Genomic DNA, 16,048 nt, shown 5'->3' with positions numbered 1-16,048 from the left:
CGGTCCATGCTCCAATCACACGGCTATCGTTTTGCAGACGGTGATGTCCTCTCGCTCCCCGACTCGATCTCCTCCGTCGGCCTCTCGGCTCCTTTACCCCTCACGGCGACCCGCCCGGTGACGCTGTTATCTAGCCCCACCCGCACCGCCACTTCTGGCCAAACGAGGAATGCTAAGGGCAACCGTGCTCCCCCGCCTGCCTGCTGCCCCGCTTCTTAAAAAAGGAAAATTCCCAAAATAGAAAACTTGCCCATACGGATTCGTATGCCACGCGTCGGCGATCTATAAGCGGGAGCACCCATTCCCGGAAACCCCTCGAATAAAGAACGCGTGGGGAGGCCCCCGATTGGTCCACGTAACCTTGAGGAAAGCGAAAACCGCTAATGGTGTTGTCCGAAGCGGATTCAACTCCCCCAAATGGAGCTTTCCTCATATAGCATCTAAAGCCAAGGAAACCTTTTTTTTGCGCTTGCTGCTTGCTGGATCCTTTCGCTCGCTGGTTCCCTCCCCTCTCTGTACGGTCCAAAGCCGAGGCTGGTGATCTTGCGAAACCTCGTTTGTCTCCATTAACCCAAAGTGAGTCTCCTATTTGCCTTCTTTTTCCCTTCTTGTCTTCTCTCTTTTCTCTTTTTCTTTCTTCGTTTCTTGGCTCTCGCGAAGTTTGGAGCTTTTTGGTTCTTCGTGTTTTTTTCTCTGCTCATTCTTTCTCTCTCGACATCTTGATCTCTCGGGAATGCGAGCTGACGGTGACGGGGTTTGTTGCTGGGAATTTTTCTGAGTCGGCTTTTCTGATATTGGGTACGGGCGGGGTCGGTCTTTTTCGTTTCGCCTTTTAACTTAATTCTGAGGCTTGGGGGCGGTTCTTTTTCTTTTTTTTTTTTTTTTTTTTCAAATGCGTCGATGCGGGTGGTGAAGTTGATGGATTTGTCGAGATGGGTTTTTGATTTGGTCTCCTGTGTTGTGGTGATTTATGTAGAGGCATGGGGAGAGGGAAGATTGTGATAAGGAGGATCGACAACTCGACGAGCAGGCAGGTGACCTTCTCGAAGCGGAGGAACGGGCTGCTGAAGAAGGCGAAGGAGCTCGCGATCCTGTGTGATGCCGAGGTCGGGGTCATCATCTTCTCCAGCACTAGCAAGCTCTATGATTTTGCCAGCACCAGGTCCTATTCAAGATCTCTCCTCCAATTCTTTTGTTTGTTCTCTTTTGGATTATCGTTTTATTGCTGTGATAATAATGCTATTAAACCTGACGATAAATCCTTTCTTATGCCCATATATTGCAATGGCATTGCTTCCTTGCTTTTTCAAACATGTGCCATCTGAATTTTGGCGTCTCATGGAGTGAATATCGTTTCTTCTCTCCTTGATTTGTGTTTCAAATGCATTCAATTCGGCTTTACTCACTTAAGATTAAGAAAACTATCCACTTAAAATCCAAAATTACTCTAGATTTCAGTGCGGCAGCTGGAAATATGATTGTATGGAGGTCTCTAAGTCTGCAGTGTAGAGCTTTCATAAACTAGGCTTGCACCTCAATGTGTTTCATGCATTGCTCAATTCTTTATTATCTAACTAAAAGATGACAGTCAAATATACACCAACCGTTATGTTCCTCCAAATTCAAGTAGCTTGAGTTTCTACGGTTGTAGTGCCACTGAATGTTGTAGAGTAAGGGCGCTGTTCAAGAACATGTGCGGAGACAGTGTATATGAATTCATCGCAGGTTTTTATTAGGAGTAGATGTGGTCGAAGAACTTCAATTTGTGGTTGATGCATAGGTGTAAGATCACAGAACACGGATTCGTGTAATTAAGGGAGAGAAAGAGTATATACTTTATCTGAATTGGTTAATCTCTGTGAAAGTTATCTAAGAAGAAGCTTGGGTGCTTTGGAACAAAGTAGCCGATATTTGGGGACATTAACAGTGCATCACTAGTTTGTTGGATGTTTGGACTTGTGCTAGCTTCAGGAATTTCATCTTCTGGAGTCGAATGCTAGACTTAGATGTCATCCAATGAGGTGATACCAAGTTACTCGAATTCTGAATATATGCTTACACAAAGCATTATGGAGTCCAGTCCTATCGGATTTTGGCTCCATCAAACACTGCCTAGCTAGTATCTTGACTTGGGACCTCTTGAGTTGGAAACAAATTACTCTAAGAGGCCATTTGTTCATCTTTGTAAATCTAGTCATTGAGTCCTAATAAGGAAAAAAGTACCGAGTCAACTGAGAAAAAGGAAGTAGGTTCTCGAAATAAAAAGTTACTGCCGTTTACCGGTAAAAGATCATTCACAAAATTCCATCAACTTTAAGACAAATCCAGATCCCAGTTCAGGTGAAAGTAGCAATGACGAATTATCCAATGCTAGTACCTCGTCCCCTCTCTCCTCTAGACCTAGTAAAAACCAGTAAAAACAAGTTGAAATTCTCACCAACAATGAATTTTCTTTCTTTAGCCTTTGCCAGTTCAGCCTTATGTAAATAGATATTACTAATTTCTAGTTCTACTTAGACGATGCACCAAATATGCTAAGCTTAGATTCTAATTTAAGGCAATCTATGAAGGTATTGAAAGTTACAGTATGCACTTGAACTGCACGGAACCTTTGGTACTACCAACATTATTTGTCGTGGCAAGGCAAGCCTTTTATGGAGTAGTTCATAGCTATACGAGCTAAAAGCCAAGTTATTAGCGTAAAGGATTCATGATCAGTCCTGAAAAGGAAGAGTCCTTCGGTATCGATTAAATTGTGTAGGTTTGCAGGATTAGGATGGAGAGAAATGCTCCTTGCGTAGTCATAATGAAAGAAAATCTCATACCTTTACTCTCATGATTCGCAAAAAATTAAGAAAAACTTTCTGGTCACTGGCCTATCGACATTCACATCCTCGTAAATAGCCAGGAACAGGGACTTGGCCTAGTGGTGGTCCATTCTTAACGATCCCAAACCCGCACCTATCCAAGATTTGCCAATTAAAGAAAAATATCGCTAGGGGAAACAAAAATAAACCTTGTTACTGTAGTTATATATGGTTTTAGGTGATGAGTGATTTGTTTCTAGTATCGTCAAGTGCACGAAAAGGTTAGAATATGTCGAAAAGATCTAATTGTAAATTGTAGCTGTATCTAGGGGAAGATGTGACCCATGGTGTTCCCTAATAACAGCTTAAAGCTTTTGAAGAAGACTATAATGGAACTTTCAATTTTAGCAGTGTGTTCTTACCAGAGACGTGCTGCGTTTGATCCTTGTATAATGTGAATAAGTACTCAACCGTGATTTAAACTAATCACAAGTCGAGGGTGATTAGATGTGTGTTGGTCGGGTGGATATAGTTGCTAAGTTAATGCTGGTAATGTCCTCTAGTGGATATGCCAAGACCAAGGACTATCGAAGTCAGAGGTATAAAGATAGAATTTGTATACTTTGCACCAGTCCGGCTACCAGAATGCGATGGCCAAAAACCAAAAAAAGAAAAAGAATTCACTATAATGATAATAACATGCAGAAAACATCGAAGTCATACACGGATGTCCAAATGGGTGAAAATGTTAAAGTCGAAGTCGTCACAAATCATAGTTTGACCAACATTAAAAATGACGATAGAATCTCTAACTTGAAGTCCTCGAAATATCCTAAGCATTGCAAAGGGTGTGGAGGAACGAATATGAGGTGAAACAAGGGGAAGGAAAAGGACAAGGGCTTAACTTCTCGTCGAAAAGTCCCAACGAAAACTCTCTTTAGGAAAGAAAGAGCACGGTGAGTATCGCATCAAAAGATTCGAAGCTATTAAAGTGGCTTCCTTTTCTCTGATTATGTTTTTCCTTCTGTCCTTTTTGTCCCCTTCGTTTCAAATATTGAAAATATAACATCATTGAAGGTGTCCAATGATGCATTATAATTCTCGCCAACCGCTAGTTATGAACATTGCCTTTAATATTGCTTACTCTTACCAAAAAAAAAACATTGCCTTTAATATTGTTAGGTGGGCGCATGTGTATTGTACGTGACTTTTCCCCTAATTGATCATCTTCTAATAGGAAAACAAATTAGGTCTTTTCCTTTATTAGAAGATATTAAGTAGGAAAAATTTTGAAATGCATTCCGGATGTGGCCGCCTACTTCAATCTTTTCTTTCCCCCAATTTTTTCCTTCCCAATTCTGGGTCATTGGGTTTTATTGGTTTTCCGGAAAAATCAAACACATTCTCTAATCTAGAGACATTGAAAAGATTAAAACGTAAAAATACGAGTATGAGCTTGATCAATAGCTCGATCCACTCATTCGAAAGTTCTTCATGATCAACCATGAAGATAGTTACCTCTATTTTTTTTATGTAATCACCTCTGCATCCTCATGAGTTCATTTATTATGGTCGAAACCAATTTCATAAAATTAAAGCTACAACGTATCACTGATCTTTGCTCTTGAATGACTAGACGTGTTAGCATGAGTTAGAGATGCTAGACTCAGACTCTCCGTAATCTTGAATTACATGGAACAACAGTAATTTAGATATATATGCAGTATGATTGGAGATGTATTATAAATGGACAATTTAGTGTATTTTTCCAATTACTTTCACAATTTGTGACTATAGTTTTTCTTTTAAAGTAAGTTTTGATAGGATAGTAGTAAAGAGGATACTTAGTGCTTGGTCATTCTTATCACTTAGAGAAAGTATTTAAGTTTTTAACACCCTAGACAGTGGCTTTTCCTTGCTTCCTCAAATTCCTAAGACCTCAAACTCCTCAGCCTAATTGTGTAGGTTCTAGAATTGACGTTTCAAGGAGGCTATGTTCATGCATATCATTTGTTTATTAAGAATTTCATAATTTACGCCAAAAATGGGTTTACCATCCAATCAAGGTTGGTGTCAGCCGACCAATTACCTTAAATAATGTTTAAGAAGTAAAAAATGTCTGCACTATGACTGGGAGGACCACTGGTGTGTGTCATGGGAGGGGATGGGTTGGGAACTTGGGAGTACATAGTGTTCATAGCTTTCGCCAAATTCTGTACATAGAAATTTCCTCCGAAAATCTGTCCTCATGCCATCCCTAGTTTTCTTTTTGAGACACCTTACGAGGATTTAACTGCTGTTTTTCATGATATTCTTTTCTTGAGTATCTAATCATACGTATGTGTTGCATAAATCAGTTATATACTCTACACCTAAAAGGGCACTCGTTGAAGGGCCATCACTAAAAAATCAATTAAGAAGATTTTTCAGTTTTGAGTGCAGCGATTGTCCTTATGTATTTCATACCTTATGTCTTGAAAATTGAAATAGATTGAAAAAGTATGCAAAATAAATGTCATGGGGGATCTTCAACAAAACCCTAATTATATTAGTACATTTTAATGTTGCTATGCTGGTGACTTGGCACTTTTAGCATGGACTATGTGTCACTTGCCAATACCTGAGATCGCAATTGTACGCTAGAAAGGCTTCCTTTGACTCGATCACCCACAACTAGAGCCGCCTTAACTTCCCCTCGAACAATCCTTCACTCGCTCACTTCACCTACCACTTCACCTACCCTGGGTCGTTGATAGTAATTTTAGAGAGAGAAATGTCTTGAAAGAGAATGCTCTCTTGCTTCTAATTGTGTTAGATGTGGGATGATGCAATTAAGGGGGAAGTAACTCCTATTTCTACAGAGGCCCTTATAATTACAAACATTGATTTCCCATTAATCTAATGGTAGAAATCCAATCCCCCCATCTCCTATTTGCCCGCATTAATTACAAGAAATCTCTAGAAATCAAGTATACAAAATTGACAATACTCTCAAGAACACTCTAAAATACTCATGAAACCCTAAACCCTGAGAAATTTTAAGACTTGCTCGGTCATCTTGACCACTTCATTAGCCTGTTGTGCCTTGAAAACCTCCGATCCATGACATTCACTCCTACCCAATTGAGCAATGCCCTCGATGTTGTCGACTCAAAGTCCTTTTGCTTGCCTGATCAAAGCTTTTCCTTGGATTATTTGCTCCCTCAGAGGTTGGTGGTTCTTCCATTTCCTGCATCATTTAGTCTTTCTTTTCTCGACTTCATAATCGCACGATTCTTGAACCCCAATTTGGCCAACTTGATGTTGCCCGCCAAGTCCCTCACTTTAGGAAAAGAGCACATGAATAGGCATCCCTTCTTGAGTTGGCTTGGACCAATCCAACTCCATCTTTGGCCTCTTCAAAGTTTGTGGTCTTGTCCTTGACTTGGCCACGAGCTTCTCAACTCTCGATTTTGTCTCCACGAGTCATATCATGGAGATGGTCTTGGTTGACGTCAACCTTGGAACCGTCAGCATTACGGATAGCAACTCTTTGTAATCGACCCTCATGTCGATTATGGCATCCACCTTGTCAAAAATTCCACTCCCAATCATCGATGCTCATATCCATGTTTTAAGCAAAGCCAACGGCCGGTACATTGTATAAGTGGACCGCCTTGAAACGATGTTGGCTTGGCCCCACAAACGGCAAACTCGATCTTAAAAGCTTCTTAAGTAGTGCTTGAGTCTTTAAGGAGTTATGTAGCTTCGACACCACAATCCGCACTTCCCGCTTCTCTTGCCTCAACACCTCTTCTTCCATGGAGCACACTGCCGAATGTTTACTCTTACTCGCAATCTTGATTGTGGCGTGAGCTATCGTAAAGAACGCACTCGATCAGCTTGCTCTCCCGATCCTTGGACACTTTTTCTTGTTGAGTCTTCCACTAGCCACTCCGAGGTTTTCCCCATTTGTCCCTCTCATCATGAATATATTCATCTTCCTCTCCTTCATCGTAGTGGTGATCTACTCCCCCACCTTTTCCCTTAGAATTAGAACAGTCGATCCAATGGAGATCAATCAAGGACTTGGCCACAGCTAGAGCTATCAAAACCTCTTGCTCTCCCTGTTTTTCCAATTCCAACCTCGCTCAAACCTTGAGCGCATCCGTTAATATTAGAGCCTCGGATTTGGTCATGTTCGGAATCTCCAACAAGACCTAGGTAAACTCCCGCACATACTCACGAATATCGACCATTCTAGGGAGATGTCGTAGCTTACTTTGCAACTTCATCCAGGCAAACTCAAGGAGAAGCTGTACCCTATAGACATTGACAAAGGCAGCCCAACTCTTGATCGACTTGGCAACCCGATTTTGATTGCCACATCAATGTCACCACAAAAGCATAGCAATATTAGTTAACACATGGCAGCGGATCATAATGTAGTCTCCTTATCCTTGACATCCATGTCATTGAAATATTGTTTCATACCCCATAAGAAGTTGTCCACCTCCTTGGCAAATATGTCTCCTTTGAGCTCCTTCGGCTTCAAAACATCCGCCTTTGGACTTGGGATATTAGTGATAATCCCACTCACTCTGGCCATCTTGCAAGCCTTGAGTTCCTCTTTGGCCATCCCCAGCTCCTCTTGAAGGTCTTCCACCATAATCTCGAAATCATTCTATTGGGATTATCTCATATCGATTGTGGAAAAAGCTGTTCAGCTTATAAATGTAAGGGAAAGTCTTGCCATTTGAGTTAACTTTTGGGGCGAGAGAGGCCAAAAATCATCCAACAATGGTACTAGATAGGGTACCAATAAGTCTAGACCCAACGGTGACACGGGAAATACAAGTTGTTGCTGCTCTGACCCAAGGCTTGATGTGTGAAGAAAAGATTGTGATTTATCCCACATTGGTTGCGGAGGAGAGTAGTGGTCAATTTATAAGAGTGAGAGAAAGTATCACCCTTTAACCTAGTTTTCGAGATAAGAGAGGTCCATGACTATCTAACACATTCCTCTCATGCAATGACCTCCGAGAACTCATCACGAAGCATAGGCAACCGAGAACTCATCACAAAGCATTGGCTCAACCCTATTGATCCACAATCAACAACACCTTGGCAACATTCTCCTTGAACGAAGATATGATATCCGTTGATCGAGTCCTATGGCCACGAGAACCCTTCTCTTGAGCCTTGTCTCCAATATTACTGATGGTAGTATTATCTAATTCCAACATTTTTTTATCACTTGGTATGTATCACCAACTCACTCAACCGGCCTCTCCACTATTAGCTCTGGTACCAAGTGTTATGGACCAATCCTTAAGATCATGACTTGCACACAAAGGCTTCTTTGGACTTGTTTTACCCTCTTACCATATTCTCTTAAGCTTAACCTCCCTTGATTGATCTCTCACTCCCTCGCTTGGCACACCATGGACTATAGAGAGAAGCTTTAGAGAGAGGAGTGTCTTAGGATATTATGCTCTATGTCTTCTCATTGTGATGAATGTGAAATAATATATGGGGGATGGAGACCTCTCTCCATACATAAGCTACCTTTTTCGCAATCGCATATTTTTCATTTATCTAACAATGAAGATCCAATCTTCCCATTAACCATCTACTCCAATCAATTATAAGATTTCACTAGAATACAATTATACATTGCCCGTAATATTCTTAAGAACATTTTAGATTACTCATGAAATCCTAAAACCCTAGAAGTTTCTGAGCTTGTTCAGTCACCTTGACCATCTTGTCAACTTATTATGCCCTGAAAACTTCCAGTGTGTCATCATGCATGTACTCATGTGATGGATGGCAAAGATCTCAAATCTTAAGGAATTACAGTCGATCCACCAAGAAGAGGAAAACCTAGGTTTTAATTATTATTGTGCCATTCAATTTGAGATAACTTACTACAACACAACTTACATTTCAAGAAGATGGCTTAAAGCCATTACACTTTGTACAAAAATTGTTTGTGACAATTTTATGATTAGTTGAATGCAAAATACTCAAAATGTGTCAAATGTGACCCTTTCCATTTCAATGAGGACAAGATACCGATTGTTGATAAAGGTGAGAAAGGGAGAGAGAAAATTTTAATCCAGCATAAGATCCCTTGAATCCTAGTGAGAGCGGTTGCATAACAGATAAAGTCATGAAATACAATTCCCACACGAATAGAGCTTGCATTCGCATACATGAGATGCAACAGTCATAGAGGAACCCTCAAAATCAATTGGATTGATATATCAATTATAGTCATAAAACCCTAATTGATTAAGTCTAACCCAAATAACCAAATTAACTTGAAATAAAAGTGTAATTACCCAAAAAATATGATTAAATCTAAATCATAGAGATGAGGAAATTATAGTTGCAGTCCTAAGTAAAATCTAATTTCGAATATTCATACAATTATCATTAAATTCAATCTCAAGTTTGAAATATCGAATCACCCTACTTAGCAAACTCCTTAGAAACATCTTGAATTTTGATGACACAACTTCAAGATGATTTAAGAAAAATTTTCTTTGTTAAAAGATTGATATTCACAATTGACTTCCAAGCCTATTAGGGATAATCAAACCAACCATATAGACCTCTTTCTCAGCAAATAACAAAACTTTGGAGGAAGATATGACTTATCTTTTGGCAATTATCTACTCAAAATAAATTGTTTTCTAACTCGGGATCAACTCTAGAAGATTGTTTTGAAAATGATCTCTTCTATTAGGAGCACGCAGCAAAAGCCCGATATCTTTTTATGAGGAAATTACCCAAGGAAGCCCAAATACAAGTCTATCAATATATCCAATTAAACACACATTTACTCAAAAATTTAAATCAATGAGTTATAAGCCAATTATGATATATTAACTACTCTATACCACATCAATTCTTCGGGATTTCTCTAACACAACTCACTCATACATACATCATAATAATTTCCCCATCACATGAGCTTAGTGTTAGATTCGCTATCCCTTAATTTAGGCATCATTTTGCATCAACTTTCTACAAGCCCGCGTTGCTACACCACAACACTCATATGTCTGGAAACTGCAACCATAGGCTCTAAAATCATTCGCTAGTAGTGTGCATCAAAAGTCCGATATCTTTTTCTGAAGAGATCGCCAAAAGAGAGCCCAAATACAAGTCAATCATGAACCCATATATACTCAAAAGTTTAAGATAATAAGTTATGGGCCAACTATAATATATATTAATTGTTTTACACCACATCAATTCTCCGATGTGAAATTTCTCTAAAACAAGTCACTCACATGTACATCTTAACATCTTGCCCATCATGAAAGTTGTTTTTATTGAAAGATTCTTCTTTTGAATCAAAACCCTCTTCTTCAATTTCCTTTTCGCTGTGGTGATCAAATTTACTTGTGACAGTGAAAACATGGTCCTAGGGTTTCATTGCCCTCAAATGATGCTTCTTCTCACAGTTAAGACTTTTCATACCAGAAAAATGAATGACGATCATGATTAATTCACAAAAAACTTGCGTTCAATAATTTTGCCATTGACTCCGTGATAGTCTCTTTCAAGCTATCCCTTGAAAGCATATTCAGTCAAAAAATAACTAATTTTCCTTGAGGATTTTCAGGTGCACACATGCCATAGAAAATTTAATTGACATACGTAGTAAATTCTTCAATAATTGAATAGCCAAAAGATACTGAACTGTTGCAAGAGGTCCGGACGTAAAGCTTGCCTATTGTAAAATTGACAAAACATAATGTACTAATGATCGCAAGCACGTTCCCTTCTCATTGCTGAATTTTGTTTCTATTTGACATAGAAGTGTCGAGCCACATAGTCAGTCATTGCATCTAGCCCTCACTCCATAGTTTGTCGAGAAGCTTGGAAATTATCGTTAGAGAGCCTAGACCTTTGAATTATTATGATCTTCACCAATGCCATCTCTACTCAAAGATGTCCCGGAAGTTGAATAAATATGTGCAACTCAATTCACCAATGACTAAACTAGCGTGCGTAGAAAGCACAAAACTTAGAGATGAAGCCTCTGGAGTTAGGATGAAAAAAGGGTTTTTAACAAAATATCCTCCACCCAATCTTCCCTGGCTTTCATTATCTAATCCGAGGAAAAATTATTCTGAACATGAAATTCTTTTGCCAAAATTTAGGTTTTTGGAATTGGCTAATTATAAGTTTCATACTGACAAAAATTGACTCCATAAGCTGTGATGATAGCCCCCATCAATTGAGTTAGGGGGTTCTAATGTTCGATCAATTCGAGAGGAGTCATTTCCAAATTGCATCTTCTACAAGATGAAATGTCATCTTTTCAATTGAGAATTTTTACCTGTTTCTTTACCCTTTTAATTAGCTTGATGCTACACTACTTCTTCCGCTATTGTTTCAAAAAACTTACTTTCAGCAGATGCTTCTTGCCTTTTTAAGAACATTGGATAAAGCAAAAAAGTCATTAATCACATGTAACTCATGAAAATCACTGCTTCAATAGCATCCGCATCATTCTATCTTGTCTTTAATTGAAGTCCAACAACACTTTCTCTTTTGCGCTCATTTGTTTTGATATCCCTTCAAAAACATGCAAATCTTATCAGCATTCTCAACTCAACCATGTACTTTTCTATAGATTTTATTAGTATAACATTTCAACATTGTTATACATATAAAGATTTATCTTGTCATGAATGTACTTTAGTCATTGTAACATTAATCGCATAAGCATATATTTTTCTCAAGAACTCAACAATTAAAAGTTCTTTAGTAATTTAGCCATTGTTTTCTCCTCCTCACCAACAGATAGGAAACATCGAAACCTTTGGTCTTTGCTTAGTTCTCAATGCGTATGTCATTCATCATACATGCAAGCCATCGGCTTTATGAATGTTGATTGACACTATACTTCATAAACACGTTTACCATCTAAGTATTGATCGATTTAAATAATCCCTGCCTAACAAGGAGGGAAGGGATGGATCAATGAACACTTATGTGCAGACTTCACCGAAAATTGTAGAGTCGTCACTCAAATTGGAGTGACCGAGAAGGATGTAATAGATCACACATAATTCCATGGGTTGGGAAAAAAAAGGTGAAGGTTGCAAGTATGCGGCTTGTCCTTGTATCTCTTCTTTGCCTTTTCTTTTTCTGAGTTGGCGCAAATATAACATGTTTTAATATATGTATCAGTGTCTAGTATGATTATTTAAGGGAAAGAACAAGATTTAGATCAATCGTACACGAGGATTTAAAAAAATGGAATTTTTGAATTGAAAATGCCTCATTTATTCCTTGTAAGTTACATCAATAGATATTGTGCATCTCCTCGGAGAAATTTCAATGGTGGCCACTCAACTTCAGTGGTATACTTTTCGCTTTTTCCTGCAATTCACGCACTTTCCCCAAAATCTAGCCATTTTTCGATTTTACATATGCTCTTCTTCTTTTTTTCCATTCAGGAAGAGGTTATGTTTGAGTACCTCATCACCTTTACAATGAATAGGCAAGGCATATGCTTGAAAATAAGGCAAGGCCATATGCTTGAAAATAAGTCCACATCCAATGTGGCACTATACGTATCTATTTGACTTGGCTAACTAGATAAAAGAGCACATTTATATCAAGGAAGAGAGAAACGACCTATCAGACAACCCAATAGATCGATGTCAATAATATCACTAACCCAATATTAATTCATTTATCTTCACCAGAAAATCAATTTAAAGATGAGAATAATGAAAAAGAACAACCCCCACAGGGTTGGCGCAGTTAATTGGAGTGCCAGAGGATTTTCGGTTCAGGAATTAGATATAACCCATTTAAATCCTACCAACTGTATATAACCTGTTTTGGATGAGGGCCTTCATGCCCATGTTCTTAATTATTAGGGAAAAAAAATAATGACGGACCAAAACGCAGGATGGAAGCTTAATAATTCTCTATCTGCCTCTTTCCCATAGTAACAAGCTCCCACGAATCTTTCTTGTTTCTTTCTTTTCCATGATCACTCAGAATAAAAAGCTAGCACAAAATGGCCACATTTTCCTCCAGTCAATCTTTTGGTTGGAAAATTATGAGATAGGACATTACACGCATTTCTATTTAGTAAAGTTTGCATACGAGTAATTTCCATGATTTATAACCCACTAATCAGAGGCATGTTGGAGGAGGATAAATAAATTAGGCATAAACAACTACCACGGGGGTTAAATTGGTTAGATGAGGAAATTCAAAACTTTTTCGCCAGTAAGTGTTGGACTGGGTATAGATCGTGTACTGGTGCTCTAAAAACAATCGCGTATGCAGATATCTTCTAAAAATATATTATAAAGGTAATAGTAGACATGCGTATCAAATTTATAGGGTCCAGCCTATTCACTTGACCAACTCCATTCTCCTAGTTCTAAACAGCAAATGGAGGCTGGAATTCACTATATCCTTGAGATGTCACAACATTTGAAGATACTTCCTTCTATATATAGATCTCCTTCTACATACACAAACAATCCTACACTTAACGCTTCTCTTATTCTATTACAGACGCTCAGACTTCTCCAAAGGAATACAATCATATTTACACTACTTCTACACACAAGGACAACAAGAGAATGAGCGCTTGAGTATAAACTAGTTTTGTTCATTCCCCCAATTGTGTTACTTCTCTTGGGTTGAATTTATAGCCATGAAATCTCAACTGACCGCTTGAAATATAAATCCCATGAGTAACCATTAATTCTACTATCTGCAGTCACAAAATGTCACTCTGTAGCTCCATAGCAACAGTTTCTCAAAATAGTCGGTTCTGCTTTGCCAACATTCTATCCTTCTAGGTTGCCTGCCCAGATATGGTCAATTGTTCTAATCTTTGAAAATCCACATTTTGAGGAATCCAAAGGCTAGCTGCAAAACACCATTTAAATATAAATCAAATTGATCTAAAGTCCGGATCTTCCCTCCAGGAAAATAGAGGCTTATGGTAGAACTATAACTCCGTCTATAGCAAGAGCTCCGTCTGCACTGAGATCCATCCAAGCTTTTATTTCCCAATCTTGTTCTCCTCCATTTAAACTCTTACATGATGAAATGCCCTCTAGTTTGTTGACCATTGGCAAGGTCCATCTATTAGCAAGGTTTATCTAAGTTTACTTATGTCTTCTTGTCCTCTAGTTCATTCACCTTCTGTTGGTCAATCCGAACTCTTTTTGGCGATCACACCTCTATTTGTTCACCATTCACAAAGATCCTTCCGAATATGAACATATTCCTCGCCTAAAAACTAATTCACAAATTGCAAGGTCCATCCAGTCTTCAACATAGCTCACGTCCGCTAGCTTGTTCACATTTAGTAGAGCAATATCTTCTACAAACGTAAGTTTACTTAGAATGTTCTGTCCTTCTCAAAGAATCATAGGGATTTTTCCTAATAAAGGAAAATTCATCCAAGTAGCGATGGAAGAATATATAGCCCAATACAAAAATTTCACTTCACCTTTCTAAACTCTTACATCTGTTTAGTAGGGGAAATCAATTGAGAGAAGAGAATTAGAATCTCCACTTCAAGATAAGGTAAATACATATCATTTACATATACAACTGCCCTTCAAACTCGAACCAACTGTATGTTGATGACCTGTTGTTTGTTCCCATGATCTCATTACCACAATTTTCTCACCCTTTCTTGAGGTTAAGAGAATTCTCATTTTGATCAATGTCTTGCAAATAACTTGACAAGACATCAATCAAATCCAAGGTGCTTGAATTTTCACCACAAACTTCTATGGATAGATTTTTACTTATTTCGCCACTCTTTAGTAGCCATTTTTACAAAGCAACCACTGCTGGTGTTCATGCGTTAAGTGTTTAATGAGAACTACTCATCAGAGTTGGTGAATTTTTTTGTTTAAACTTTATACTTAATGTAAATCATGACAGCAGCTAGCTCTACAGCTATTAAACGCAATCTGTTCAATTCCCATGTAGAATTGACTGTTTCATGGCCAGAACTAGAATACAGCTGATCCTCAACCCTTGGTGGAATGACGTGCCACTTCAAACAGAACATGTCTTGCTCAACAAACCATATTTCATAGATCCATATTTTTGACACAATCATAATACCTGCAAATGAATGAGTAATTCAACTTCTAAATCATACAAATTGAGTTGCTGTCACCTCAGAACTATTCCTGCCAAAATTAGTTCTCTAACTTTTCACGTTGTTTAAATAGACAGCCTACTAAAAACAGAGCATCCCTTCTCCCAGACTAATAATTACACTAAGCGAAGAAGGCAGCCTAAAAGCCTCTTTCTAAGGTGTAAATTGCTTCTACATCTTTTTTTTATCAAATGCTTGACACTGTATTATGTGTGATGGATACTTTCGTGCTATTGCACTGGTCTTCTTTGTGCCTCTAATTGGAGTTTTAGGTCCTAAATTTTATTGTCTTGGATTTTCCCCTATATCGAGTATAACAGAGAATCAAATGCATTAGTAGAATTATCAAAGAGAGCAAAATAGAAACAACCATAAGTTGAGGCATCTAGATTGGATTGGGATCGATAGCTTCAATGGGATGAAATGGCCAGTTAGAAGTTCTTTTGTATGAATTGACAGAACAACTTAATTCAACTTGCCTTTCAAGCAAGAGATACCAATGAAGGAAAAGGAACAGAGTAAATGATTGAAGAGATTGTATGAACTGTGAGGATCCTATTTGCATTGTTTTACTAAATGCACCCTACATAGGTGGAACCTAGGCATGTCCTAACTCTAATGAGGATACTTATGGTCTTACACTTCTTGAACCTCGAATGGTAAGTGTGGTGTCCAACGTCAATATGACACTAGTGGGCATTCAAAAGTCAAATTTATTCCTTCCTGTTCCTACCCTTCTTCCCTTCTTGTTCAACTGGCGAAGAGCTGGTAAGGCTCAAGCACAACTACAGCTAAGACTGGTCTTTATCAACTACGCCTTTATCATGTCTAACTTTGACACAGTCAACAAATAGCATCACAAAAGCATTCGGATTTAGGGTCTGCGGAGCTTAGGGAGAGTTTGGAAAGACTTTAGATAATAACTTACTCTCAAAGCCCTTTGACAAAAAGTTTGAATTTTGTATAAGTTATTTTAACCTCCTCCAGCCCTTACCCTATCTTTTCGATGCCCAAACCAAAAACTAATTGCAGCTACTCATCTGCTTCACTCAAAATTCGCAAATGCAAGCCACTTTGCAAA

At 38.5% G+C, this 16,048-nt stretch overlaps 1 protein-coding gene and 1 long non-coding RNA gene across 5 annotated transcripts in view; one reads left to right on the top strand and one right to left on the bottom strand.

The window, feature by feature from the left end:
- The first annotated feature begins 428 nt into the window (after positions 1-428).
- LOC104448047 (MADS-box transcription factor 23) overlaps positions 429-16,048 on the top strand; it is a 23,979-nt gene continuing 8,359 nt past the window's right edge. For 2 of the 3 annotated variants that reach the window (XM_010061823.3, XM_010061821.3), the window contains exons 1-2: positions 429-576; positions 977-1,162. In XM_010061823.3, the coding sequence (XP_010060125.1) occupies positions 981-1,162 (182 nt within the window). In that variant the 5' untranslated portion in view covers positions 429-576; positions 977-980. Of the gene's footprint in view, positions 577-630; positions 799-976; positions 1,163-16,048 lie in introns of those variants that run through there. The other variant, XM_039315550.1, reaches the window with a different exon arrangement.
- The window catches only part of LOC104448045, a 24,906-nt gene continuing 21,969 nt past the window's right edge, over positions 13,112-16,048 (bottom strand). For both annotated transcript variants that reach the window (XR_005552187.1, XR_005552188.1), the window contains one exon: positions 13,112-14,930. This is a non-coding gene — a long non-coding RNA (uncharacterized LOC104448045). The remainder of the gene's footprint in view (positions 14,931-16,048) is intronic.

Source organism: Eucalyptus grandis, chromosome 6 (genome assembly GCF_016545825.1).
Source record: "Eucalyptus grandis isolate ANBG69807.140 chromosome 6, ASM1654582v1, whole genome shotgun sequence".
NCBI classification, from domain to species: domain Eukaryota; kingdom Viridiplantae; phylum Streptophyta; class Magnoliopsida; order Myrtales; family Myrtaceae; genus Eucalyptus; species Eucalyptus grandis.
The sequence above is the reverse complement of the archived record's forward strand: the minus strand, read 5'-3'. Positions and strand labels throughout refer to the sequence as shown.